This window comes from Solanum stenotomum, chromosome 2, assembly GCF_019186545.1.
Source record: "Solanum stenotomum isolate F172 chromosome 2, ASM1918654v1, whole genome shotgun sequence".
Lineage (NCBI taxonomy): Eukaryota > Viridiplantae > Streptophyta > Magnoliopsida > Solanales > Solanaceae > Solanum > Solanum stenotomum.
This window is the reverse complement of record NC_064283.1, coordinates 25,034,524-25,061,443: the sequence shown is the minus strand read 5'-3', so window position 1 is coordinate 25,061,443 and position 26,920 is coordinate 25,034,524. Positions and strand designations below refer to the sequence as shown.

The window sequence follows — 26,920 nt, the reverse complement described above, 5'->3', positions numbered from 1 at the left end:
CAATCGGGTAAAGTAAATATGAATTCGATTGCATGAATGGATATATAACTCATTAAGGAATCCGAACGACTTTACGGAATGAATTTGGATAAGTAGATCTCCGGGAATCGATCTTAGCATTAAGGGCATTTTCTGAGCGTAGTGGGTTAAGAGTACGTTGTTAAAAAGGGGAATTGAAATTCCCCTAAGAACTCTTTGTCCCGATTTGTGGCGCTGAAGCAGGATGATGCCACTGTGGCAGACGAAATGGGACTTAAAAATCATAGATTCTTCTGGGAGCTCACTGGTTCGAAAGTACTGCTACAGCGGGATATTACGCCGCTACAGCGGGATTTTATGCCGCTGCAGTTCGATGAACGCGAATTAAGTCGTTAATTAAACCCCTAAATGACCTTATTTGGCCCTTTTCGACTTTTAGAGCTAAAGAATGACCCTGGCGATTTCAACTCGTTTTCAACCATTCTTGAGGCTAAAGGGAAGCTTTTCACTCCCCGAATTCACTATTCGATCCGTAGAACACAATAAAATGGGTCAATAGTAATAGGGAAGGGTTTTTTGATAGATTTCGTGGTGGGAACAACCCTAATTTGGCTAGTTGAGATCAGGGGTTTGATCTAGGGTTTATGGAATTGTTAATAATCCGGGTAATTAGTGATTATCTATTTATTCCCTTTTATTATCGATTGTTTGTAGACCACGAACAAGCGGAACATATTCGGAAAGGGAAGGATCAAGTCTCTTAGGGTTCAAGCTTATTTCGAGGTAGGGGATGGTTGTGACTCTATGTTGTGTGATATATGTTTGCTCTTGCTTCATTGTGATACTTATATATGTATGCATGTTGCAATGTTGATCACACTTGTTGTAAATGAGATATATGAGTTGTTATTGCCATGAAATCATGACTTTAATTTTTGATCTTGATGATGTACTTGTGATTGTGATTGTCGTGTGTGATTGGGGATCGGATTGCCACGTTTTGGCAAGCTAACTTGGATCGGGTTGCCACGTTCCGGCACAACTATTGGATTGGTTAGCCACATTCTGGCACAACTATTGGATCGGATCGCCACGTTCCAGCACAACTATGGGATCGGATTGCCATGTTTCGGCAAGCTAATTGTTTGGGTTTGTGTTCCATGAGAGAACCAATTATGTGATATGAAATGAGAAGTGTTGTTGCTCTTGCATAAGTTGATTATATTGTATATGTTTATATATATGGTTGTGATTATAATGTTGTTTGACTTGTTTATGTTGCACTAGTGGGATAGTTGCATGATCCTACCAGTACATGGTGGTTGTGTACTGATTCTGCACTTGCTCTTATTTTTATTGAGTACAGGGCATCTTCACGTGACTGTTGATAGACCTCGCTTAAGAGATCAGTGATCGCTTCGAATTCAAGGGTGAGCCACTTCGTCCGGGCTGCCATGGGATTCTTTTTCGTCTATGTCCACCATTTCCGAACTTAGACCATTGTTTTAGTTAGTTGAATAGTTCAATAGTATTCTTTTGTTTAGTCTTGGTTATCGTATAGAAGTTTGGGTACATTGACTTTCAGATTCTAGGTTTATCTTTCGGGAATTTTAGTTGTTAGATCTTTTGTTAAGTTATGGTTAACTTCGTATTTAGTCATTTAACTTGCTTCCGTAACTTAAATGTCTTAGTTTTAGATTAATTGCTTTAGTTGGATGGTAATAGTGGTTCTCCCACTGGATTGTGAGTGTGGTGCCAATCACGACGGTTTTGGGTTGTGACAGTTTGACGAGTCATAATGAGTTAAGAAAATAATTGATTCTAGACCCAACTCAACACAAATTTGCTTAGGTAAAAAATGGTTGCGTCAAAATGGATTAGGTAATGGGTTATATTAGGGGTCAAAACCAAATCCAACCACTTTTTTACTAAACTTGATTGTTTTATTTATTTTTTAAAAAGTCTATTTTAGTACCTAATAAAATTATTATTTTCTTTATTTTGGATATATAACATATCAAATTGAAAAACAAGTTTTTTAAAAATATTTTGTCAAGATTTCTTATGAACCAATTCAGGTTACATATCAACCCAACTTTTAGTGGGTTGAAATGGATTAGATTAAAAAGAATTAAGCTAATAACCTGCCCAAACATAAATGGGTTAGGTGGAATGAACGGTTGGATTTGATATAATATTGTCACTCCTAATAAATGGGAAAAAAATCATAGCTAGCTAATTGTTTTAGTTATGTAAAGGAATTTGTAGAGGCTACTTCATTTATCTTACACTAGTTTTTTGGCTCATTAGATTTCTTTAGACTAATTTTTCGATTCATTGGTTTTTATTTATTTATGAATTTTGGATCTCTCAATTTTTTTCATTGACCATTTATCTTTATTGAAAATTACAAGAGAAGGAGGGGGGGCAAGGATCTAATCTCTAAATATAAAAAAAGATTGTTGAGGAGAATACAACTATGAGGATATACATTTTTGGTTCATTAATTTGTCCCCCTTGTTATAAATAAAAGAAAAATATTAAGCTAAATTAACAAAGGAAAAGAAAGAGAGAGTAGTAATTATGTTTTTGCTTATATCTTGTATATATTTATTTCACATAGAATGGAAGGCTTCATAAGCCTTCAAACTTGGAGTAGTATACTTGCTACAATGATCTACTTGGCCTCCAAGATGAGTGGACTCCATCAACATGTACATCCAATTCTTTGTTTACAACACTCTCCCTTGGGTGTTCATGTAAAAGAAAAATTCTTAGTAAAAGAAAAATATTTATAGTTATAATTAAGACGCATTGTTTGCTGCCTCATTACAAAATGCTTAAAGGAAGATATTTGTAAGCTGATTGTGAGAACCTTCTTGCAGATCTACTTGTAAGCTGCTTATAAGAACCTGCTTGTGTAAGTTATTTATAGGAACCTGTTTGCGAAACTGCTTGTAAGTTGTTTATATGAACCTGCCTGCGGAACTGCTTGTAACCTACTTTTAGGTAGCAGAGCTGCTTGTAAGTTGCCTTCTTGATTTCAAGCTTATCCAGAAAACTATGTAACGGGCATCCACAATATGATGTATTTACTATTCATTAGAGTTTATTAATAGATAATGTGCTTCGTTAAAACCTTACTACGAAAACCCCCGTGGAAAAAGTCTTAGTGAAGGAAAAAAAAGTACACATATCTAGTAATACACATTGAAAGGTTCCTCATTAAAAACCCTACCAGGAAAACCCAATGGGACAAAACCTTGGTCAAGGGAAAAAGAGTGCAGCACGTATTTACTCCCCCTGTTAAAACATCACTAAGCCCTTGTAAATAATGTCTCTCAGTCTCTTATACTTGGCTTTCTAAATGTTGATTTTGATTGTGTCTTTGTGGCAAAATCACGTTCATGAAGATGTTGCATCATTGAGCTTATCCTGATATATCGTTTTCTTGTCCGTTGAATATGTTGAGTTCAACCAAATACATCCTTGACAATCACTTGATTTGTGACCTTGTCGGTGTAGATAAATTGCTCGTTTGACTTGTTTGTAGCAATAGCCAAGTGGCAGAGATTTCATGATAATAAAATTGATTGTCTTGTAGAATAATATGATATGACAATATTTCTACATGAATACTGGTAGCTTTCTGGAGATCAAAACTTTGTATAAACAAATGATTTCTTGCAGTTTCATAATCTATAAAGTTTGACATGATTAGTTAGAATAAATAATTTATATCGATATTTGATTCACTATAATATCTCCACCGATAAGAATGACGTTATATTTTGCATGCATACTAATAAAATTATTTACCATGAGTAATAATAGCAGGATACATAAGTGCACCAATTGCACTATGACATGGTACTTTCTAACCATTTTAATGAGATCAAAATTGATCTTTATGTTATGCGATCTTACAACCATTGGGGTATTATTCAATGAAATCGCTTTATAACCTTTTAAATCCTTCGGGGATTTCATATAATATTTACTGTCTAGCTAGACATGATAACCATTCATTATGCATATTCAAGTTTCTCATATATTGTCGAAAGAAACTTCATTACATCCACCTTAGGAGAATACATCTCCATAAAATAATGTCAAAACTTTTGCGAAACTTTATTTTCAATTACACAAGTCGTGCTTTATATTTTATAATTTTATCATCGCACAATAATTCATTTGTACCCCACTGACATTATATTTTGGTATATGGACAAAATAAGTCCAAAACAATCATTTTCCAAATGAAAAAAAAATATACTTAAATTGTATTTTCTTTGGCTGTAGGGTCATAATTTAAATCAATGTGCTCTTGATTTAACAATTCGAGCAAACAACCTTTGCAAAAATCAAATTGCAATTGATAATAAAGCACATGTGATCATAACATAGATGCATCTATATAATAGTAAATGGTTCACATGACAGGTGAACGAGCCCATATTCACCTTTTTATATATTTTAAAATTTTGGGAGATACAATCTCAACCTTAGCTGGTACAGTGATAATTTTATCATGAGAACAAAAAACGCAAGAGAATTCTTGAAGAATTTATTATTACCACATGAATTCTCATTTATTTTCGTATCGTATTTGAATCGGGATGGTCGTCAACCGATCTTGCCAACTGAAATTTATTTCAATAAACTTCTAGTTTATTTTGCATGTTATTCCATCATCATACTCACATTTAGTTACCACTAACAACATGAAAAAATGAGTAATCTTTCACATAAATATTTATAACGCACTTTGATTATATGAAGATCTTAAATCTTTTCATATTTTATAGTCTTAATATAATTTTTTTTTACTATTTCTTTGAAACTTAAAAAGTTTCTTTCGAGACTTACTATAATTTCAATATCATGAGAAATTTTATTTCATTGGGTAGTAGCACATTAGCTCACAAAGCTCACAATTAACATTAGATACTACGACAGATTTCATAACATTGTTTGTGTGGCGAACATCTCTTTTAAAGAGAAATTTATATCATTGTTGTCATGGTCAAAATCATGACAAGCAAAACTTGTTTCTTGATTTACTTTTGTCATTAGTATCTTCTCCCTTTTGTTTAATGCATGGAAAAATATTTTTGACGTACATAGATACATAATCAGTGACAAATTTTTGTGGTCAAGAATTATTCCTTCTTTTGTCATTTTGATAGTTCATAATAAAATGTACCACACTATTTGTGATGTACTAAAAGTATTTGACCACCATTTATACCAACATAAAAAAAAATTATTTCTCTCTAACCTCTCATAGGGGTGAGTTGTGATAATGGAGGATTTATAAACTTATCAAATTATTAGGTCTCATAACAAACATGTTTCTAATGACCTTTCATACTCTTTTTATCACAAAAATTACCTTTCAAATTTTGAAGGACTAGTTGGAAAAATTACAGTGTTCTTCATTTTAATTACGACAATGATGACTATTATTATTTTATCTTTTGTCACACCCACATTCATTAAACAATCTCAATAGTCATCTTTTAGGCTTATCATGTACTGCTACCACATTTATTTTTTAGAATAGAGAAAAATCATGTGTTTCATAATTTTCATCAAGAGCACATTAGTTTGCTCAGTCATCATTATGTCATCACTATGATGCATTAGGACTTAAATCCAACATCTTACCCCTTGATTCGATGAAACTTGAATTCATCATTTTACCCTTAACCAATGAGGTAAAAAGTCAAGGTGTAATATGACTCACCCATAAGCCTTTAAAAGAATATTATGTTCACTGATAGAAACAAAATAAATTTGCTTCTTTGTACTTCAATTCTCTTCTGAAACAAAATTGTTAGAATTACACAAATCAAAGTCTAAAATTGTTGGGGTAAACCAAATTAATATATTCAATATTTGTAGAACACATGTAATTCAATAAGTCATTCATATAGAAAAGATTCAATGTAAAGTCTAAACAAGAGGCTTTTAAAATAATTTCTTTATATTCTAGTAGAAATAATATTAAGACAAATTCTTTTCAAGTTATGATTTTCCCCCTTTCTTTTTCACAGTTGTACAACTCTTTCACAAGGAGGGAGTAGAGTTTTTTTAATAATTGCAACTTTCTTTCAATGGCTCACATAACCTTTATAAGGAAAAAAATAATATGAGATTTTCAAAAATGGAGAATATGCAATCATATTTCAATAAGACAAAAGAATTGAACAATAATATTATTATTTTTGTAATTTAAGAAGTATTTCCTCCAATTTATTGATAAGTATGTGATTCAATATGAATCTTATGTGAGACATCTATTAATTATCGGCAATATAAATATATTGATGATAAAAATTAAATTCTTTATGTGGTTCTAAAGAGAGTAACATCATAGCAAAAATTAAATTCAAACTTGACTTACCTTGACTCTCATCTTACAAAATGTGTTTGCATAAATATCTAAAAGCCACAATAAATTATTCATGGTGGCAGATTGCGATATCAAGATCTTCAAGAATCATACTCTATTATCACAAGAACAAGAAACAATACAACAACTTGACCAAATTCTTAAAATTCATATTATATATTATTGACCTTTTCAACTTCAAGAATCGTGTTCAAGAATCGACTAGAAATGGTTCAATTAGTCCAATAATTTCATCTCATCTCAAGAAAATAGCCGATTAGGAGTAACATAGAATTATCCAAAAAAATCAAGAACAAATGAATTTTAGTTAAGAATATAAGAGAATGGAATCACTATGAGATTATATCAAACATATTACTTTTAATCACCCAAATCAATATATTTATAAACTACTCAATGATGATATATTTTTTCTTAGTGAAGAAATTAAATTAAAAAAATCTTTGGAGTAAGAGATCAAAATGTGGTTAGAACTTCGTGATGATATGTGTTATAAATAAAACAAAAATAGTAAACTAAAAAAACAAAGTAAAGGAAAGAGAGAGTAGTAATTATGTTTTTGCTTCTGTCTTGTATATATATTTATTTCACATAGAATGGAAGGCTTTATCAGCCTTCAAACATGGAGTAGTATACTTGCTACAGTGATCTACTTGGCCTCCAAGATGAGTCGGCCCCATCCACATGTACATCCAATTCTTTGTTTTACAACACCCTTTTAATTTTTGTAAGTATTTCCACTTATATGTTACATGAAAAGAGTCTAACTGTCATGACCCAACCCACCGGGTCGTGCGGGTACCCACTCTAACACCTAAGTAGTAGAACCCTCATACCCCAAAAGTTAAAAACATGCGGAAAATTTAAGAACAGAGATAAATACACTAATATAGTTTTTATAAATAATAACTTTAGACACTCTTTTAGTCAAACTTAAAAAGAAAATTTAACAACTTCAATGGATCTAGTTGAAATAGGTACAAGAGCTACTAAGAGTAAAACTTGGACAATAAAATAAAAGACACAGCTCCCCATCATGCGGAAGGAATAACAGAAGCTGCTCGAGATTTTTTTCGTCTTCACCTAATGAAACGTCACCAATCCTGCATCCAGACTATGTCAAAAGACATACCATGAGTAGTATCAGTACAAAACACACGTACTAGTAGGAATCATCGGTCAACCCGACACCCACCACATAATATAAGAAACCAACTAGTAAGATCATGAAATAAACCAATCGCTCCTCCACCTTCCCCCTTTTCATTGAAATACCTCCAATCACACTAGCATTCAACTACTAACCCCCTTTTTAAAAAAAAATATCACCCCACTTACCGGATTCTAGATCATAGCTTGACCATTCTAAACACGCAAGAATTTTCCCAAGTACATTACCACAAAATCAACTATTCGTACACGTCCTACCTACTACTTCATCACCTACTCCAACCATAGTAACATAATACATCAATTCAAGCTTTATTAACTACCCAATCTCCTTTCCCCCAAAGTGAAGTCCACTCAGCCATTCCCTTCACATATACTACCTCTACTCTCACCATTACCATCCACGAAACGACCAACTAAAAATTTCATAGCACGAGTTCACTAATTTCCACCTAAAAAGACCAATACAATACTTTACTCACAATCGTATCTCAAGCATATACATTAATGTCAACAAGTACACAATCAACGAATAACTCACATTTATATGACACATTGTTGGTACTCTCACGGAACCCAATTCAATAGTCCTCTCATTGAACCCAAACCCAAACAATTAGTTTGTCGGAACGTGGCAATCCAATCCCATGTTTATGCCAGAATGTGGTAATCCAATCCAATAGTATGCCAGAACTAGGCAATATGATCCAAGTTAGCTTGCCGGAATGTGGTAATATGATCCCCATTCAAACACCACAATCACAATCACAAGTACATCATCAAGATCATACATGTAGTTCATAATTTCGTGGCAATAACGATTCATAATTCTCATTTACCACAAGTGTGATCAACACTGCAACATTCATACATATACAAGTATCATAACGAAGCAAGAACAAGCATACATTACACAAACATAAAATCACCACCATCACCTACAAATTACTCTTCAGTCCCCATCATGTAAATAATACTGAACAATACTCAGACCTAGTCCATCATTAGGATTTCTTGTTAGGTTTTAATCACAAATCACCTAGTTTCACAAGTTCATCAATTCAATGGATCGAATGTGTCATACATTGGTTCGTCTAGTTCTACTTTAGTTTCATGCCCTAGTTCTTACAACAATTCTATCCAAGGTAGCAATTTCCACAAAACCTAACAAATTATCAAATTCTCATCTCACCGCACTAATCCAATTACACTGAATCCTAGAATTTACTCATGTAATTCATCCGGTGCACGAAGGTCTACACATAACCTACTATTGATTTACATACATTATATGGTAAGCACAGATTTATAACTACTCAATACATAAAATCTAACTTACCTTGGTGCCAAGGAGTAGCACGGGGTTTTTGACTTCATTTCTAACTTTTCTGGATTCAAGATGGTGAATTTGGCCAAGAATTCGCAAGATTCCACCATCCCCACGCTAGAAATCTCCTTCTCCTTCATTCCCAAACCTAGAGCAGCTTTTTTGAGGTTTCTAAGATAATTTATGACTTATTTAGGTATTTTAGAAAAACAGAGAAAACCGGATTTATCGTATTTTACATTCTGCCTCGCCTATCCCACTGTAGCGGCATCTTATCCCATTGTAGCACCGCCACCTCAACGGCATCTAGCCCGCTCTGGCGGGAAAATGGCCCAGATTTTCACGAAATTGTCTTTCCTAAATAACAACGTTTCGAGTTGTTACAATAGATACCAACTTATCCCTCGTTTGTCCACGAACGACAAATGCAAGGTCATCAGATGTTCTAATTTTGGGATACTCCCAACTACCAAAATGATCCGTCATGGAACTACGACTAATTACGACCTCGCAGTTGGATTGATGCACGAAAAGGTATTATATTTGCAACGACCCGAGATCACCCCCTAGTCGTTACCGGCGTATTCGACCTCAAAGAGGTCTTATACAAGCCCTTAGCCTTCATCATAGCATGTATCATAGAATAAAATTACGGAAAATTTAAAACTTTTACTTTGGAAGTTCAACTTCACTTCATATATGGAAATAGAATCTAACTTCGTCACAATGTACCATCTAGACATAGAAGTATCGAAAATGGGACTTAGCCCTTACATCAATTAGAAACCTAGAATAGGAAAATACAACAATGTCTTTCAACATAATCAAAAGACTAAACATAGAAGCTAGATCATATGGTCTCGTCCTCGGACTTGAGGACTCACCAACTTGGGGAAGCAACTCCAAGTGCCTTGAAAAGTAAGCTTGAATCTTCAACGGTCCGAACCTAAATGTGTGGGGAAAAGGGAAAAATATGGGTTAGTACTACACACGTACTAAGTATGGCTACTATGCATAAAAACCATTTGAAACATACATAAAAGGACATTTAGCCAAAACATGTTTTTTACCAAGTAAATCCAATATGCACACAAAGTAAGCATCATGGCACCACCCAACATGATATCATCTCCACATGTAGACAACCCAAGCAATACTAGTGCAATGCAAAGAATAGAATCCCATAACCCTACTCAAAGCCAAGTATCACATTAAGTAACCTACTTCATGCATACATTCATAAGGTCATATTTTCATCATAACCTACCATATTCATAATGATTATACATAACATAACTTCAACATACATAAGTCATAATCATCATAATCATAAGAGAACACTACTACAACCATCTCTTAGGATCCCACAAGTGCAATGTGCAAGAGAAGTCCCATACCCTCCCTTATACTATGTAGAAACCCTCAAGAAAGTCCTTGTAATAGTTCACACCTTTCATACCTTCATCTACTTTTACATTAGGGAGATATTGCTATAACCGACATAGACCATGAGAGCTACATGGAATCCGGTGTTCTACTCCCACACCGAAAAGAGAGGGTTAACACTTGCCTAAGGTGTAACCATTCGTACATAGCTATCTAGGTGGATCCACTAAGCTAAAGTCCTATGTGGGCACATAGTTAAGGGTCAAGGAGATTGCTCCTAGAAATCCTAACTTACTAAACGTGGGGATTTCCATCTCATGAGACAACACATACCGTGGGTAATCCGGACTTGCTAAACGTGAGGAAACCCATGTGGGTAGCCGGACTTACTGAACGTGAGACCACCATCTCATTTACATTCCCTTTCGGTGCTAAGCATCTAATTCCCTTTTTGTAATCATCTTTAGTCATCACATAATTTCACATTACCCTTTACTAGACTTTTATGAAAACATCTTACCATAATAGCTCATATGTGTTCATAAGTGAGTAACAATCCTTTCACTTTAGAAACACTTAGTAAATGAGTAACCCTTTCACTTCATATTACACTATAATCATGAGAACTACCTTTCAATCATATAGCAATCATACCATAACATACATACATATTTCGTAGCTAATTCAAGTGTAGAGGGTTAAGGATGAGGAAACTAGGTCATCAACACCACAACAACACATTAGGTATAGCATCATTACAATCTAAGTAATTCACCTTCCATACTTGAGTTCAAAGAAGAACCAACCTTCATACCTTCTTGCCCTTCCTAGGACATTCATACTTCAATCACCAATCAGTTCATAACCAATACATAATACAAGGTAATTCATGAAGTAATAACATCATCAACATCAATATAATCAATTGACATATTCAATTCATAGCCTTCAAGGCTTTATTCAAAGACTCAACCCTAATTCCATAGAAATTATACATAACCTAGGGTAGAATCATCATACAAACATGAATTATATAACATCACCTTCAATTCATAGCCTTCAATCAATATCCAACACAAACTAGGGTTAGAATTAGGAAAGAAGGAGAAACATGGGTCTCATGGGGAATTCTTCAAGAAACCACAAATACAACATAAATTCATTCATAATTGTTCATATAACATCAATCAAATTCAGTTTATAACATCAATTTCACTTTAGAAAGAAGACCCACGTTTTTGGATTGAAAACCTAGAAATTGGAGATTTTGAAATTCATCTTGAAGGGACCTCTTGGGGAAAGGAATCCCAAGAGTGATAAGCAACCATACCTTAGTTTATTCCTTGAGAACTGATGGGGAAAAATCGAAACCTTGCTGCCCTAGATGAACCTTGGTCTTCTTCTTCAATGGGGTTCTTAGTTGAGAGGGTTTTGAGAAAGAATGAGTTTGACTTGTGGGTTTAGTTGTGTGAGTTAAAGTCTTAGGGTTAGGGTCTTATAGTTAGGTTTAGAATGGTAATTAGTTAACTAACCACCCATCTTAACCCTTAATTAAATAACTAACTAAAACTAAGACCCCTAAACTAAAACTAAAACTTAACAACTGCCAGGACTTACGACCCTCCACCTACGGACCGTAGGTGGAGTTACGGACCGTGCTGGTCATCCGTCGTTTGGTACTGAGGATCCCTTTTGAGGGGTCAAGTCTCCCACGACTAAGTATAGGCTCACGGCCATGACTTACGGTCCATCGACCAGTCTACGGGCCGTGAGTCTTGGTCTCGTCGTTTGCTACTGAGGCTCCCTCTTGGGGGGTCAAGTCTCCCACGAATAAGTATAGGCTCACGGCCATGACTTACGGTCCGTCGACCAGTCTATGGGCTGTGAGTCTTGTCTCGTCGTTTGCTGCAGTTTTGCCAGCTTTTGGGTCCATGTTTGGGACCTCCTCAAGAAAGGGGTCCTTGGGGGGGTCGTACCCGGACGTTTTTGACCCTATGAACATAACTTACCTAATTTAAACCTTTTTACAAGATTTTACCATCATACGATACTCCCAAACCTGCCCAAAACCTAAGGACACACTAGAACATATTTTTCTCTAGTTTTCGGACGTCGCGGTCGTTTTCTTAATGTTAAGACTTTTACTCTTCCAAACCAAGTCAATTACATTATTTTAGGTTTATAAACATCATTTTGACTATATTTTTAAGTTATTATTCATAAGATGAGGCTCTAACTTAAGTCATAGAATTTTCGGGGTGTTACAATACCCCTAGACTAGGAGGACTAATGTAACACATGAAAAAATTGAACATGTTTCCAAAACCTCACAGCCTGGCCAGCCAGGGCGGCATCCCTTTCATTGTGGCAAGGCCGTTGTGGCGGCAGGTCTCCCACTAGAGCGGGAGATTGGGGGATAGTATACTATGAGTGAGGGACGAAATTCCCTCACTTCTCCCTTTCTCTCTTACTCATTTGCCTAAATTCTCACTCAACTCAACCGCTCAAAATCACCAATTCAAGGTATTATTCTCAATCCCTACGCTCTTTAATTCGTTACTTGATTAACAACGATTGCATGCCAATAACTGATTGAATCGAAACGGTTTTTGGGTAGTTATTTGAAAATTGAACTAGGTTGCAAAATGTGTTAGAAAAACGTAGCATGGCTACTTTCCTTACGATCCCAATGTTTACACAACGTACTGGGTGTAAGGATTCCGTAAAAACACGGGTAAATCTATACAAAAATGGGTGGGGAAATTGAAAGGTTATTTTGACATGAAGTCAAAATTGGGCACTGATTAAGGGTTATTTTGTTGAAATAAATGCTAATTTATGTTCTAGGATAGTTGATATACCCTGATCTGCTAAAATTATGTCGAAACAGGGATTTTGGGACGAAAAGACTCCATTTTTGCGACTGGTGTTCATCCAAAATGAAGGTCGCTCTAGTGGTCTGCATCTCGCTGTAACAGCCTGTATCATCTCGCTCTGGCAGGATTCTGGCCGCTGTAGTGGGATTCGCCTGCCCAGTAGCCTAGCCCTTAGATCCCAAAAATTCTTTCTTTTTGTCTAGCTCACCCAACTAGTCTACACTGTTCTAACTTATCTTAAACTCATTGCAGGCTCTCTAAATGGCGAGACAAAACAACAAGAACTTACCCTTTGTCCAATTTCCTGATGTCGCTAGTCGAGAGAGACACCACAACTACCGCAACACGAGATTTTATTGCGATAGGGGTTTTGCGTTGCGTAATGTGGAAGAAAAGGCTCCTGCCTTTTATCCTCGCTTGATAGAGTTTGGGTGGATTCCGCTAACTGAGGCTCCCCCAGATTCGCGCTCTACTTGGGTGAGGGAGTTCTATGCCATCCTCTCTACTGTCTGTTAGGAGGACTCTTATCTAGTCATTCGCGTTCAGGGAATCGACATTCCTTTGAACGCCACTGCTATCAATGAGGTACTAGAGGTGCCAGAGGTCCCAAACCTTGAGTACGAGGCCAAGCTTAGAGAGATGGATCTGGAGTAGATGAGGGACACCCTAGTAGAGCCTACGAGTCGGGAGCAGGTTTGCTGGGCTACTGCAGAGGGCATTACTAGTGTTGATTGGTCATCGGATGCTAAGAAGTGGCTTCACTTGGTGTCTTGGAGGATCCACCCGTCGGATAACCACACCGACGTGACCTTTCCCTTGGCTCTGGTGGTGGCGTGTGCTATAAAGGGTATCCAGCTGAACGTGGGGGCACAAATCATCTCAGAGTGGAAGATGTTTTATAAGGGCAATAAGAAGGTGTTCTTCCTCTCTGGTCTCATCACGGCTCTGTGCAAGTGGTTGGGAGTGACACTATTTGATATTGATGAGGTACTTCCTATGGATCCCCTCTTTCACCTCCTAGTGATTCGAGGTTATATTTCGAAGGGCAAGAAGAGGAGGACGAGCAAGGCTAGCAGCAGTAGGGCGGCTACAGGTTATGATGACGAGGACCCACTCTCGGGTGCATGGGTTGAGGAGTACTTGGCGGCTGTCCGGAAGAGGATGGGGAGTGCTTATACTGATTTCACTCTAGTTCCACCCAGCATCGCCCTGGAGGTCGAGAGGCTCCGTCGCCAGCTGCACAAGGAGAGGAGGAAGGGTGTGGTTAGGGATCGCCTGATGCTGCGAATGTGGAAGACAGTTAAGGCCATCTTCACTTGTGTGGCCCCCGGCAAGGAGCTTCCCAGACTCCAGCCACCGGACTTCCAGGATTTCTCTATGCTAAATGAGGCTTGCATTGGTGTGACGCCCCCAGAGAACCTCGACTCGGACATTGATACCACCCAGTCCGAGAGTCCCTGATTGCTTTCCCTTCGCCCCTCTTGGGCTTGTAAAATTAGGACAACTTGTTTTTTTTCTATCGACATTTCCAAGTTTTTGTAGCACATGGATGCTTGTTTTTGGCTGTCTAAAGCGGACCTATAACATCTTAAGGTTTTGTAATCTCTCTACTACTGTTGTTGAACATTGTTTGGAATTGTAGGGATTTGTTCAGATCCCATTGGAATGACATTTTGAAGATAGGGAAAAACAAGGGAGGCTAGGTGAGGTTCTGCCTCGCCCTATCCCGCTCTGGCAGGATAAATCCCAATGTAGTGGCACCGCTCTGACGGGAATAATCCCACCCCAGCGGCTACAACGGGACCCAAACCCAAGCCTAAGATTTTCTGGGTTCTTCCTCATCCTTCTAAGATTTCCCAGGTCCCCATTTTTACCATTCAATCGAACTTCAAATTTTTCCAAGCTAGGGCACAAGGTATTCGATCCATATCGTTATAAACAATTCAACTTTACAGCCCTCACACCCCCAAGATACACCCAGACATTCGCACAATATCAATTCCAAACACACAACACTATGTCATTATTCCTGTCACACGCGTCCCTCATAACGCCTCCACATACTCGGTCATTTCACACAACAAAAAGTACAAACTGACAGCTAATTCAAACATCAAAAGGCTCATATTCACAGTTAATTCAAACACAAAAAGCTCATATTCAAAGCTAATTCAAATACAAAAAGCTCACACATCTATAGCCATAAATCATGCATCACAAAAATATGACTTCGTTGGTTAGTTCGCCCATAAATGTCCATTACTGAGCATTTATGCCTTGTATAGCCCCTAGGGCCAGATACCAATTGGAACCTTCTCAGTTCCAATTAAGTTCCTTGTATCCCTTCAGTCATAATCACAACGTCTAATCTAACCAGTTGAAATACCAATTGGAATCGGGAGATATCAATTGGACTCAACTCATACCACAAGCGACACTTCGCACAAAAGAGAGAATGACTGGAACGACTTCTTAGAATGCTTCCTAGCTTCTTGGAGATTAGATGGCAACACACCAATCCGCAGGAGTCTAGTCTTCATTTTGCTCTTGTACAGGGAGGTCGGTAACCTAGGCTCTGATACCAATTTGTCATGACCCAACCCACCGGGCCGTGAGGACACCCACTCTAACACCTAAGTAGAAGAACCATCATACCCCAAAATTTAAAAACATGCAGAAAATTTAAGAACAGAGATAAATATACTAATATAGTTTTTATAAATAATAACTTTAGACACTCTTTTAGTCAAACTTGAAAAGAAATTTAACAACTCCCATGGATCTAGTCTAAACAGGTACAAGAGCTATTAAGAGTACAACTTGGACAATAAAATAAAAGACACAACTCCCATCATGCGGAAGGAATTACAGAAGCAGCTAGAGATTTTCTTCGTCTTCACCTAATGAAATGTCACCAATCCTGCATCCATCCAGACCATGTCAAAATACATAGCAAGAGTAGTATCAGTACAAAACACACGTACTGTCAGGCATCATCGGTCAACCTGACGCCTACCAAATAATATAAGAAACCAACTAGTAAGATCATGAAATAAACCAATCGCTCCTCCACCTTCCCCCCTTTTCATTGAAATACCTCCAATCACACTAGCATTCAACTACTAACCCCCTTGTTTTTAAAATATCACCCCACTTACCAGATTCTAGATCATAGCTTGACCATTCTAAACACGCAAGAATTTTTCTAAGTACATTACCACCAAATCAACTATTCGTACACGTCCTACCTTACTACCTCATCGCCTACGCCAACCATAGTCACATAATACATCGATTCAAGCTTTCTTAACTACCCAATCTCTTTTCCCCCAAAGTGAAGTCCACTCATCCATTCCCTTCACATACACTACCGCTACTCTCGCCATTACCACCTAAACAGACCAATACAATACAATACTTTACTCACAACCGTATCTCAAGCATATACATTAATGTCAATAAGTACACAATCAACGAATAACTCACATTTATATGACACATCGTTGGTTCTCTCACGGAACCCAATTCAATGGTCCTCTCATGGAACCCAAACCCAAACAGTTAGCTTGTCGAAACGTGGCAATCTGATCCCATGTTTATGCCGGAACATGGCAATACGATCCAATAGTATGCCAGAACGTGGCAATCCGATCCAAGTTAGCTTGTCGGAATGTGGCAATCCGATCCCCATTCACATACCACAATCACAATCACAAGTACATCATCAAGATCATACATTTAGTTCATGATTTCATGGCAATAACGATTCATAATTCTCATTTACCACAAGTGTGATCAACATTGCAACATTCATACATATACAAGTATCATAATGAAGCTAGAACAAGCACACATTACACAAACATAAAATCACCACCATCACCTACAAATTACTCCTCGGTCCCCATCATGTAAATAATACTGAACCATACTCAGCCCTAGTCCATCATTAGGATTTCTTGTTAGGTTTTAATCACAAATCACCTAGTTTCTCAAGTTCATCAATTCAACGGATCGAAAGTAGCATACATTCGTTCGTCTAGTTCTACTTTAATTCCATGCCCTAGTTCTTACAACAATTCTATCCATGGTAGCAATTTCCAGAAAACCTAACAAATCATCAAATTATCTTCTCACCACACTAATTCAATTACGCTGAATCCTAGAATTTACTCATGAAATTCATCCGGTGCATGAAGGTCTACACATAACCTACTATTGATTTACATACATTATATGGTAAGCACATATTTATAACTACTCAATGCATAAAACCTAGCCTACCTGGGCGCCAAGCAGTAGCACGGGGTTTTTTACTTCATTTCTAGCTTTTCCGGATTCAAGACGGTGAATTTGTCCAAGAATTCGCAAGATTCCACCATCCCCACGCTAGAAATCTCCTTCTCCTTCTCCTTCCTTCCCAAGCCTAGAGCGGCTTTTCTGAGGTTTCTAGGGTAATTTATGACTTATCTAGGTATTTTAGGAAGATGGAGAAAACAGGATTTCTCATATATTATATTCTGCCTCGCCTATCCCGTTGTAGCAGCAACTTATCCCGCTGTAGCGCCGCAGCCCCAGCGGCATCTAGCCCGCTCTGGCGGGACAATGGCCCAGATTTTCGCGGATTTTTGTCTTTCCTAAATAACGACGGTTCGAGTCGTTACTCCCACACCTTAGGCTTACAAACCATATTCAATGATGATAATTTCATAAAACAAAGTAAGGGACTATGCAAGCAGAATTAAGAAAATAGTATGGGAAGATGAAGAGTGCAATATCATGTTTAATTAATACTACATTAAAAATAATTTTTAGCGGTAATTAATTAATGGAAATAGCTTAATTGCCACTAAAAACTTATTTTTAGCCGCAATTAGCCCTCTTTATAAATTATCCTTTAAGCCTTTAGTGACATTTGATCCAATGACAATTAACTAATGTAAATAAATGTTTTAGCCCTCTTTATTAATGTTCATATTTATTGGCGCTAAAAGTTATTGTTGTGGTAGTATAAGTAACCTATTTCACCAAATTTCATCGCCCAATTGTGTAATGCAACGTTTCTTACAATGAAGTGTCATTTCATTTAGTTGAGTAATGAACTGTTTCATACACTGGAATGCCATCCCTTACCTTTAAGGGGTCGTTTGGTACAAATATTAATAACGTAAAAATTAATAATATAGGGATTGATAATACAGGGATTAGTAATGCAGGGTTTATTTTTATCAAGTGTTTGGTTCATTATTTTCCACCTCATCTTGTGTTTGGAAAACTCTATAAATAAATAAAAAAATTCAATTATACCCTTGAATTATTGTGTAATTGGGTGAAGGTAGATAATTGTCAGACATTATTATTTTTTTTATGGAACTAGCTAGAAGAAGAACAATTTTGTTGTTATATTTGCTATTTTTTAACTTGAGTAATTTGAGGATAAATAATTGTCATCTTGATAAAATGATCACTCACAAAATGTCAATTTTCAATTTAAAAAAGATAAACTATTTATTTTTAAAAACGAAAAGATGATAGTTTTCTAATATAATAATTAACTTAAAAGAATAAGTATTTCTGAAAATAAACAGAGGGTATAACTTTCTTGTTCACTATCGGTGAATAGTAGTTAATCTCTAAAAGAAAAGGAAGAAAAGATTTTTTTTTTTTAAATCATGTCCAAAAGGAGGTGTCAAGTTTGTCCAGCTTCATATAGTAAGATATATACTAGATAAAAAAAATATTTTCATGTCGCAAATAGATGAATTGGTGACATTTGATGAAAATCGTCAACAAGTATCACTTTTATTAGCCAACATTAATGGAAATGTCAAAAAATTCCTAATGCTGAAAAATTTATGACATTTGAAGAAATAAGAGTAAAATAATTTTCATGAAATGATTTTGTGATGTTTATGTGAAACAATACGACATTTAGGGTTAAAGAGGGTTTTTTCGGTTATATACAGTAGAATATATTAAATTTATTTAATTTTGTTGTATGCTTACTTCTTTATATTTTGAACCCGAATATCGATTTATTGAAATTATTTACTCCACAATTGAATAAGGTCAAACACAAACCCGATAAAGGTATAGAAGAATCCCAGACATGGATGAATTAGCACCCTTTGTAGCTCGGATGAAGATGATCAGAAGACTCACTTCCAGAAAATGTGTTTTAATTTTCCAATGGTTGATTAAAATAATTGTAAAATATATTTAAGAAAACAAGCTCCTTAAAATTCAAAATATTTTGTTTAGTTTGTAAAGGAATGATGGTTAATAGTCATTGTTTTATGAAATATATGTCTCATAAGAAAGTACAATAATGATTGCATAAGTATATATGTTCATTTACTAATTAACTTTTGAAAAGCTTATGTAGATATATGTGTGTGCCTTTTATACTATGTTATGAATGAAGAAAAGTTTTTGCTAAACGTAACCTTATACCTTTCTCATTTAAACGATCAACTTCTCTCAAAATGATATATATGCTACCTAGTATTGTCATAATATTAGTCAATTTCATCCTTTTAGCTAATTGGAAAGAATTTTCAAATTGAAAAAACTTGGTGGACGAATTTTCCATCTCCAAGAAAAAACGCTTTGATCTCCTATTTGAAAAATCCTCAATTCTCCTTTTGGGGCTTCAACGTGAGGCTGAATTCTAATAACTATTTTAGAGAAGCCAATCAAGTGCTTGGATAAACTTGTTTCTCCAAGAGGAATAAGACATTTTTATTACCGTTCAAGGTCTCTCAACAGAGGCCAAGACGTTTCCAACTTGATAAATGATAATTTTTTCTCAGCTAGTCATTTTTTATTGTTATGTAAAGGAATTTGTAGAGGCTAGCTACTTCATTTATATATGATCTTTAGATTAGTCTCTTGGCTCATTAGTTATTTTTATTTATGAATTTTGGGTCTCTCAGATTCATCTTCATTCACCATTCATCTTGTTGAGGACAGTCTAATACAACTATGGGATATACATTTTTGGCTCATTAATTAGTCCCCCTTTAATTCTTGTAAGTATTTCTACTTATATGTTACATGAGAAGAGTCTAGCTAGCCAAACCTCCCACACCTTAGGTTTACTAACCATATTCAATGATGATAATTTCAGATAACGAAGTAGGGGACTATGCAAGCAGAATTAAGAAAAAAGGGATGGGGAAGATGAAGAGTGCAATGTCAGGTCTAATTAACACTATATCAAAAATAATTTTTAGTGGCAGTAGTTTAATTGTCACTAAGAATAAATTTTTAGCTGTAATTAACACTCTTTGTAAATTATCCCCTAAAGCCTTTAGCGACATTGGATCAAATGACAATTAACTAATGCATGTAAAGGCTTTAGCCCTATTTATTGTCGCTAAAAGCTATTTCTGTTGTAGTATAATTAACCCTATTTCACCAAATTTTATCGCCTAATTGAGTAATCCAACGTTTCTTACAATGAAGTGTCATTCCATTTAGTTGAGTTATGAACTATTTCATACACTGGAATGCCATCCCCTACCTCTGAAGGGTTGTTTGGTACAAAGATTAATAACATAAGGATTAATAATATTGCAGAGATTAATAATACAAAAATTAATAGTGCAGAGTTTATTTTTACGAAGTGTTTGGTTCATTGTTTCTCATCCCATCTTATGTTTGAATTAAAACTCTATAAAAAAAAAAAGTTTTCAATTATATACCTTTGAATTATTATGTAACTAGGTCATGTAAATAATTGTCGGGACAATATTATTTTTTATGGAACTAGCTTGGAGAAGAACAATTTTTTTGTCATATTTGCTATTATTTCACTTGAGTTGTTTGAGGATAAATATTTGTCATCTTAATAAATTAATCACTCAAAAAATGTCAATTTTAATTTTAAAAAGATAAACGATCTATTTTTAAAATCGAAAAAATGGTAGTTTTCTAATATAATAATTAACTTAAAAGAAATAAGTACTAATTTTCTTGTTCACAGACAGACAGTGAATAGTAGTTAATCTCTAAAACAAAAGGATTTTTTAAAAAAAATCATGTCCAAAAGGAGGCGTCCAGTTTGTCCAGCTTCATATAGTAAGATATATACTAGATAAAAAATATATTTTCATGTCGCAACTAGATAAATTGGTGACATTTGATAAAGGTCGTCAACAAGTATCACTTTTATTTGCCAACATTAATGGAAATGTCAAAAAATTTATAACACTGAAAAATTTATGACATTTGAAGAAATAAAGAGTCAAATAAATGACATGAAATGATTTTGTGATATTTATGTGAAACAATACGACATTTAGTTTTCGTTAGATATAGTACAATATGTTAAATTTATTTGACTTTTTTGTATGCTTACTTCTTTATATTTTAAACTTAGTTTGAAAATATTTACTCCGACATTGAATAAGATTAAACATGAACCCGATCAAGATAGAGAAGAATATCAGACATGGATGAAATAGTATTAGCACTCTTTGTAGCTCGGATGAAGATGATCAGAAGACTCAATTTCAGAAAATGTTTTTCAATTTTCCTATGATTGATTAAAATGATTGTAAAATATCATTTTTAGTTTGTAAAAGAATGACAGTTATTGTTTTATGAAATATGTCTTGTAAGAAAGTATAATAATGATTGGATAAGTATGGTCCTCTACTAACTTTTGAAAAGCTCATGTAGATATATGTGTGCCTTTTGTACAATGTTATGAATGAAGAAAAGCTTATGTTGAACGTAACCTTAGACCTTATCATTTCAATGATCAATTTCTCCCATAATGATATATATATATATATACTATCTACTATTGTCATAATATTAGTCAATTACTCAATTAACTAACTGAGGAAAAATTTGCAAATTTAAAAAAAACTTGGTGGACGAATTTTCCATACCTCCAAGGAATTCTAATACTAACTATTTTAGAGAAGCCAATCATCAAGTGATGAAATTCTTGGCAAAACTTTTTTCTCCAAGAGGAAATTAATAGGACATTTTATTACTGTTCATGGTCTCTCAATAGAAGCAAAGATGTTGTTTCAACTCGATAAATGACAATTTTCTTCTTAGCTAGTCAATTTTTATAGTTATGGAAAGGAATTTGTGGAGGGTACGTACTTCATTTATCTTTAGATAAGTTTTTCGGCTCATTAGTTTTTTTTTTATTTATGAATTTTGGGTCTCTCAGATTTTGTCATTGACAATTCATCTTCATTGAAATTACAAAAAGAGGAGTGAGGGGGGCAAGGTTCTAATCTTCAAAACCGCAAAATAAATAATTGTTGAGGACAGTCAAATACAACTATGAGGATATATTTGGCTCATTAACTAGTTAGTTCCCCTTTAATTTTTTTTTTAAGTATTTCTACTTATATGTTACATGAGAGGAGTAACATATTCAATGATGACAATTTCAGAAAACGAAGTAGGGGATTAAGTAAGCAGAATTAAGAAAAACTTCTACTTCTTGTTCAGAATTGGTTCAATGTAAACAAAATATAGAAAGCAACTATGATGATGAAAATGGAATGGGAAGATGAAGAATGCAATGTCATGTCTAATTATATAACACTACGTAAACCAAAAATAATACTAGTATTCTTCCTAAAATATCTCTAAAGCCTTTAGCGACATTACATCCAATGATAATTAACTACTATCCCCCGACAGTGGATAAGAAAATTCCACCGTCAATTCATTTTTAAAAATACTTATTTCTGTTAATTTAATTATTATTTTTTCACATTCAAAGATAAATGATTTTTCAGGTTCACTTTTTAACACACGTTTTACATAAGATTTATTTTCTTGAAAGAATGTTTAAATATTTTTAATAATATCGACTTTGAGAATTATTTAAATAAATTGGAGTACATATGATGGTATATGGATCAAAGTTTGTTTTCAAGTAATTTTTGTATTGTTAATTAAATGAACTAAGAAGAGAAAACGCAGTCTAAAGCAATAGAAATACCTATCCAATAACTTTTTCATATTGCGAAGAAGACTTAATAAGATATGCACAATTCTATTTAGTTGGGTACTGAACTGTTTCATACACTGAAATGTCATCCCCTACCTCTAAATGGAATAAATAGTAAAATAAAGAAAAAAGGCTTAAAAGAAAAGGATTTTTTTTTTTTTAAAATCATGCCCAAAAGGAGGTGTCAAGTTTGTCCAGCTTTATATAGTAAGATATATACCAGACTAGATAAACAAATATTTTCATGTCGCAACTAAATATGGTGACATGATTTGACAAAAATCGTCGACAAGTATTATCACTTTTATTTGCCAACATTAATGAAAATGTCAAATAATTCCTAACACTGAAAAACTTGTGACATTTAAAGAATAAGAATAAAATAAATTTCATGAAATGATTTTTTGTGAAATTTATGTGAAACAATGCACGTTTAGGGTTAAGAATTATTATTTTTTTTCGTTTTACATAGTAGATGTTAAATTTATTTGACTCTTTTTATATGCTTACTTTTTTATATTTTAAATCCCATATACTGAAAAATATTTACTCCGTCATTGAATAAGGACAAACACTAACACAATCAAGATAGAAAACGATCAGACGTGAATGAAATAGTATTAGTACCCTTTGTAGCTTGGAAAGATGAAGAAGACTCACTTTCAGAAAATGTTTTTCAATTTTTCTATTGTTGGTTCATCAAAAGGATTGGAAAATATTTTTTTCTTGAAAACATGCTCCTTAAAGTGAGGAAAATGACTTCTCTATGAAAGTAGGAAAACAAGTTGCATAAGTCATCATAATCCAAGTTTATTGTATATATCTCTCCCCACCCACGCAATCCCCCCAACCTTCACCCCTTGACCATTCCACCCACACCACCCTTAACCGTCACTCTCCATGCCTACCCATCTCCATAACGTTTTGTTAAATAACATATTAACGCTCTTGAAATAATATTTGCTTACCAATCATACACAAGAGGGACTTTTGATTTAGTTGACCGCCCTCCTATATATTTGTATACAGTAATAAAATATATATATATATATAGTTAGGCATGTCAAAAGGTTTTCGTTTTATTCGAAACAGCACATAAAGGCAGATTCAGAATCCAGATTACAACAACGACAAGCATATTAGTAAAGTTACAACAAAGTTACATCTTAAAACCCTGACCCCTCAAGTTAGCACACTGGCACATTAATATTAATTAGGGTGAAGTGGATGGAACTGAAGAGCTGCTTTGTCCCAGAAACATGATCTTAGGGTTTTGCTTCTTGATATATTTTCTTGCCCAGACATGCTTCCCATTGATGTTGTACTTTGCTTTTCCACCATCAACAATAGCCTCAAGGAGAGCAGGAGATCGAGTCACAAGCCGCGCATACAACGCTTGCTCATCCTCCGCAACCTCTTGCATGTAAACGGCTTCAACATCATCTCCAAATTTCCTACAACACAATTAAAATATATTCATAAGCCCACCATCACACATCACTATTACCTCGTGGAGGTAGAGAAAGGTTGTTTCTGAATCAGTGCATTGACAACAACCAAACATTTATAGTCAAACTATCAGTTACTTGATTAGCTTCTCTATAACAGTACATACCTTCCACACTTGCAATTGGTTTCATGGTTTATAATATATCATCAAAAATCTAACCATCTATCGCGAATTAAGACATGTAATAATGTAAACACATAAATGAATATAAGTTATGTTGTTCTATTTAATGAGGGGAGAGGTTTAATTTAAGCATAACCTAAAATGTAATAAAATGACTATGTTGCTTAATTTACCCCTTAATGATTCTATTACAAAGATCCGCCAAAATAGGTATTAAGCTAACCACCACAAGTGTTTTTTTTTTATATTTGATTAACAAATTAACTAAACTTAATAGAGGGATCAAATTCAAGTTAAGTGTTAATGATTATAAGTATAGAGTGAAAAGATAAATTACCTAGTGAAGAATTCCTTGACTTCAGCTTCACTAATTGGATAGCCCTTGGAGAATGTCAAGAAGACAGTCCTATCTTCAGGAGCAATTTCAGCCTCATCATCAAGAAAGTTCAAGTTGTTCTTAAACATTTCAGAAATATCCATGTTCATACCACCAATGTCATGATGATAATTATAAGGAGTAGGCAACATTTGAGGAATAAAAACTCCACTTCCACTTGAAGATCCATATCGAGGATAATTATAATAAGGTGGCATATATTGTACCATTTGATTTGGAACACCATATGGATAACGTACAAGCATCTCACCACCCGCGCTTTGTACATGGCTAGGGTTCATTGGCACCATCCTAGTAGCAGCTGCCCTTGCATATTCATCTATATTTGATGCACCAACACTTGGGACATGGCTAGGGTTCATTGGCACCATCCTAGTAGAAGCAGCCCTTGCTAATTCTTCTAGGTTTGATGCACTCACATGACTTGGTACAAGGTTCATTGGCACCATCCTAGTAGCAGCAGCCCTTGCTAATTCCTCTATGTTTGATGCACTCACATGACTTGGTACAAGGTTAGGGTTCATTGACACCATTCTAGTTGCTCCCCTTGCTAATTGATCATCTATGTTTGATGCACCAACAACCGGTCCCAGTACACTTGGTACCTGGCTAGGTCCCATTGGCACCATCCTAGTTGCTGCCCTTGCATATTCTTCTATGTTTGATGCACCCACACTTGGTACATGACTAGAACTCATTGGCACCATTAATCTATTAGCCACCCTTGCATATTCATCCATGTTTAACGCGTTAGCACTTGGTACAAGAGAAGAATTCATTGGCACCATTCTAGTAGGTGATTCTTCTAGACTCGATCCACCCACCCCCGATACATGACTAGGGTTCATTCTAGTAGCTTCTATGTCGGATGCTCCGCTATAGAAATGGCTAGGGTTGATAAGTGACATCATTCTACTACTATTAACGGTTCCTAGTTCTTCGATCATGTTCACACTAGGTATCATTGATTCTATAAGATTACCACCACCACCAGCACCAATTGGGGCATAAGGACTAGGGTTGTTGATAACATCATTTGGTGTTTGGAACAAAGTTGACCTAGTATAATAATTTGGCTGTTTAACAACATGTATATCATCAAAAGCCCTAAAACAAACAGTCTTAAGAGAATGAGTGATACCGCGAATAGCACTTGCCCGATTATCATAAAAGTATTTGAGAGTAAAATTCCGCCTCAAAATATTAGGAATCAAAAAAATCTCAGGATAGTTATTATATCCAGTAAACTTATCATCCTCCGTGCATTTCACACACATTAAAGCCTCATCCACAATTTTGTTAAGCAATTGAGATGAAAAATCAAAAAGGTTAGCCACAAAGTAGCGATCCTTTGCAACTCCTTCAATCCAATGGAAAAACGCCATAACTTTCATCGATTCAGCAGGTTCACGCCCTAGAACGTTAAGCAACTTCCCATAAAGTTTTCGATCAATTGTATGAAATCGTTTAAATTCATCATCGGAGATTGGAGGGGATTGGTAATCGTATAAAGGAAGAAATGAAGGAGAAATTATCTCCATTTCTGAAGAGTTGTGTGAAGAAGAAATGAAAGGGGACTAGTTTATTTATAGTCAAAAAATAAACATTTCCAAGAGGCGCCATTTTACAGGACAAGAGACAGCATTTAAATCAGATTATATCTATTTCTGTTTTTCCTACGTTTTATAACCGTTATTTATGGCTCACTCTCTTAGTCAACATTATATTAATACACACTCTTTTTCA

The 26,920-nt window shown here is 35.1% G+C and overlaps 1 protein-coding gene across 1 annotated transcript; it reads right to left on the bottom strand.

Annotated features, from left to right (window-relative positions):
• Positions 1 to 24,357: 24,357 nt before the first annotated feature.
• LOC125855841 (uncharacterized) lies at positions 24,358 to 26,715 on the bottom strand. The gene is made up of 2 exons (XM_049535522.1): positions 25,115 to 26,715; positions 24,358 to 24,598 (listed from the first exon to the last, which is right to left on the bottom strand). The coding sequence occupies exons 1-2, from the start codon at positions 26,713 to 26,715 to the stop codon at positions 24,358 to 24,360; spliced, it is 1,842 nt and encodes a 613-aa protein (XP_049391479.1).
• Positions 26,716 to 26,920: the final 205 nt, after the last annotated feature.

Bases quoted from the DNA above. Each gene is read 5' to 3' on its own strand.
- LOC125855841 (XM_049535522.1), bottom strand. From the start codon at position 26,715: ATGGAGATAATTTCTCCTTCATTTCTTCCTTTATACGATTACCAATCC. The intron at 24,599-25,114 runs GTAATTTATCTT...ATTGTGTTGTAG, and splicing joins GTCAAGGAATTCTTCACTAG to GAAATTTGGAGATGATGTTG.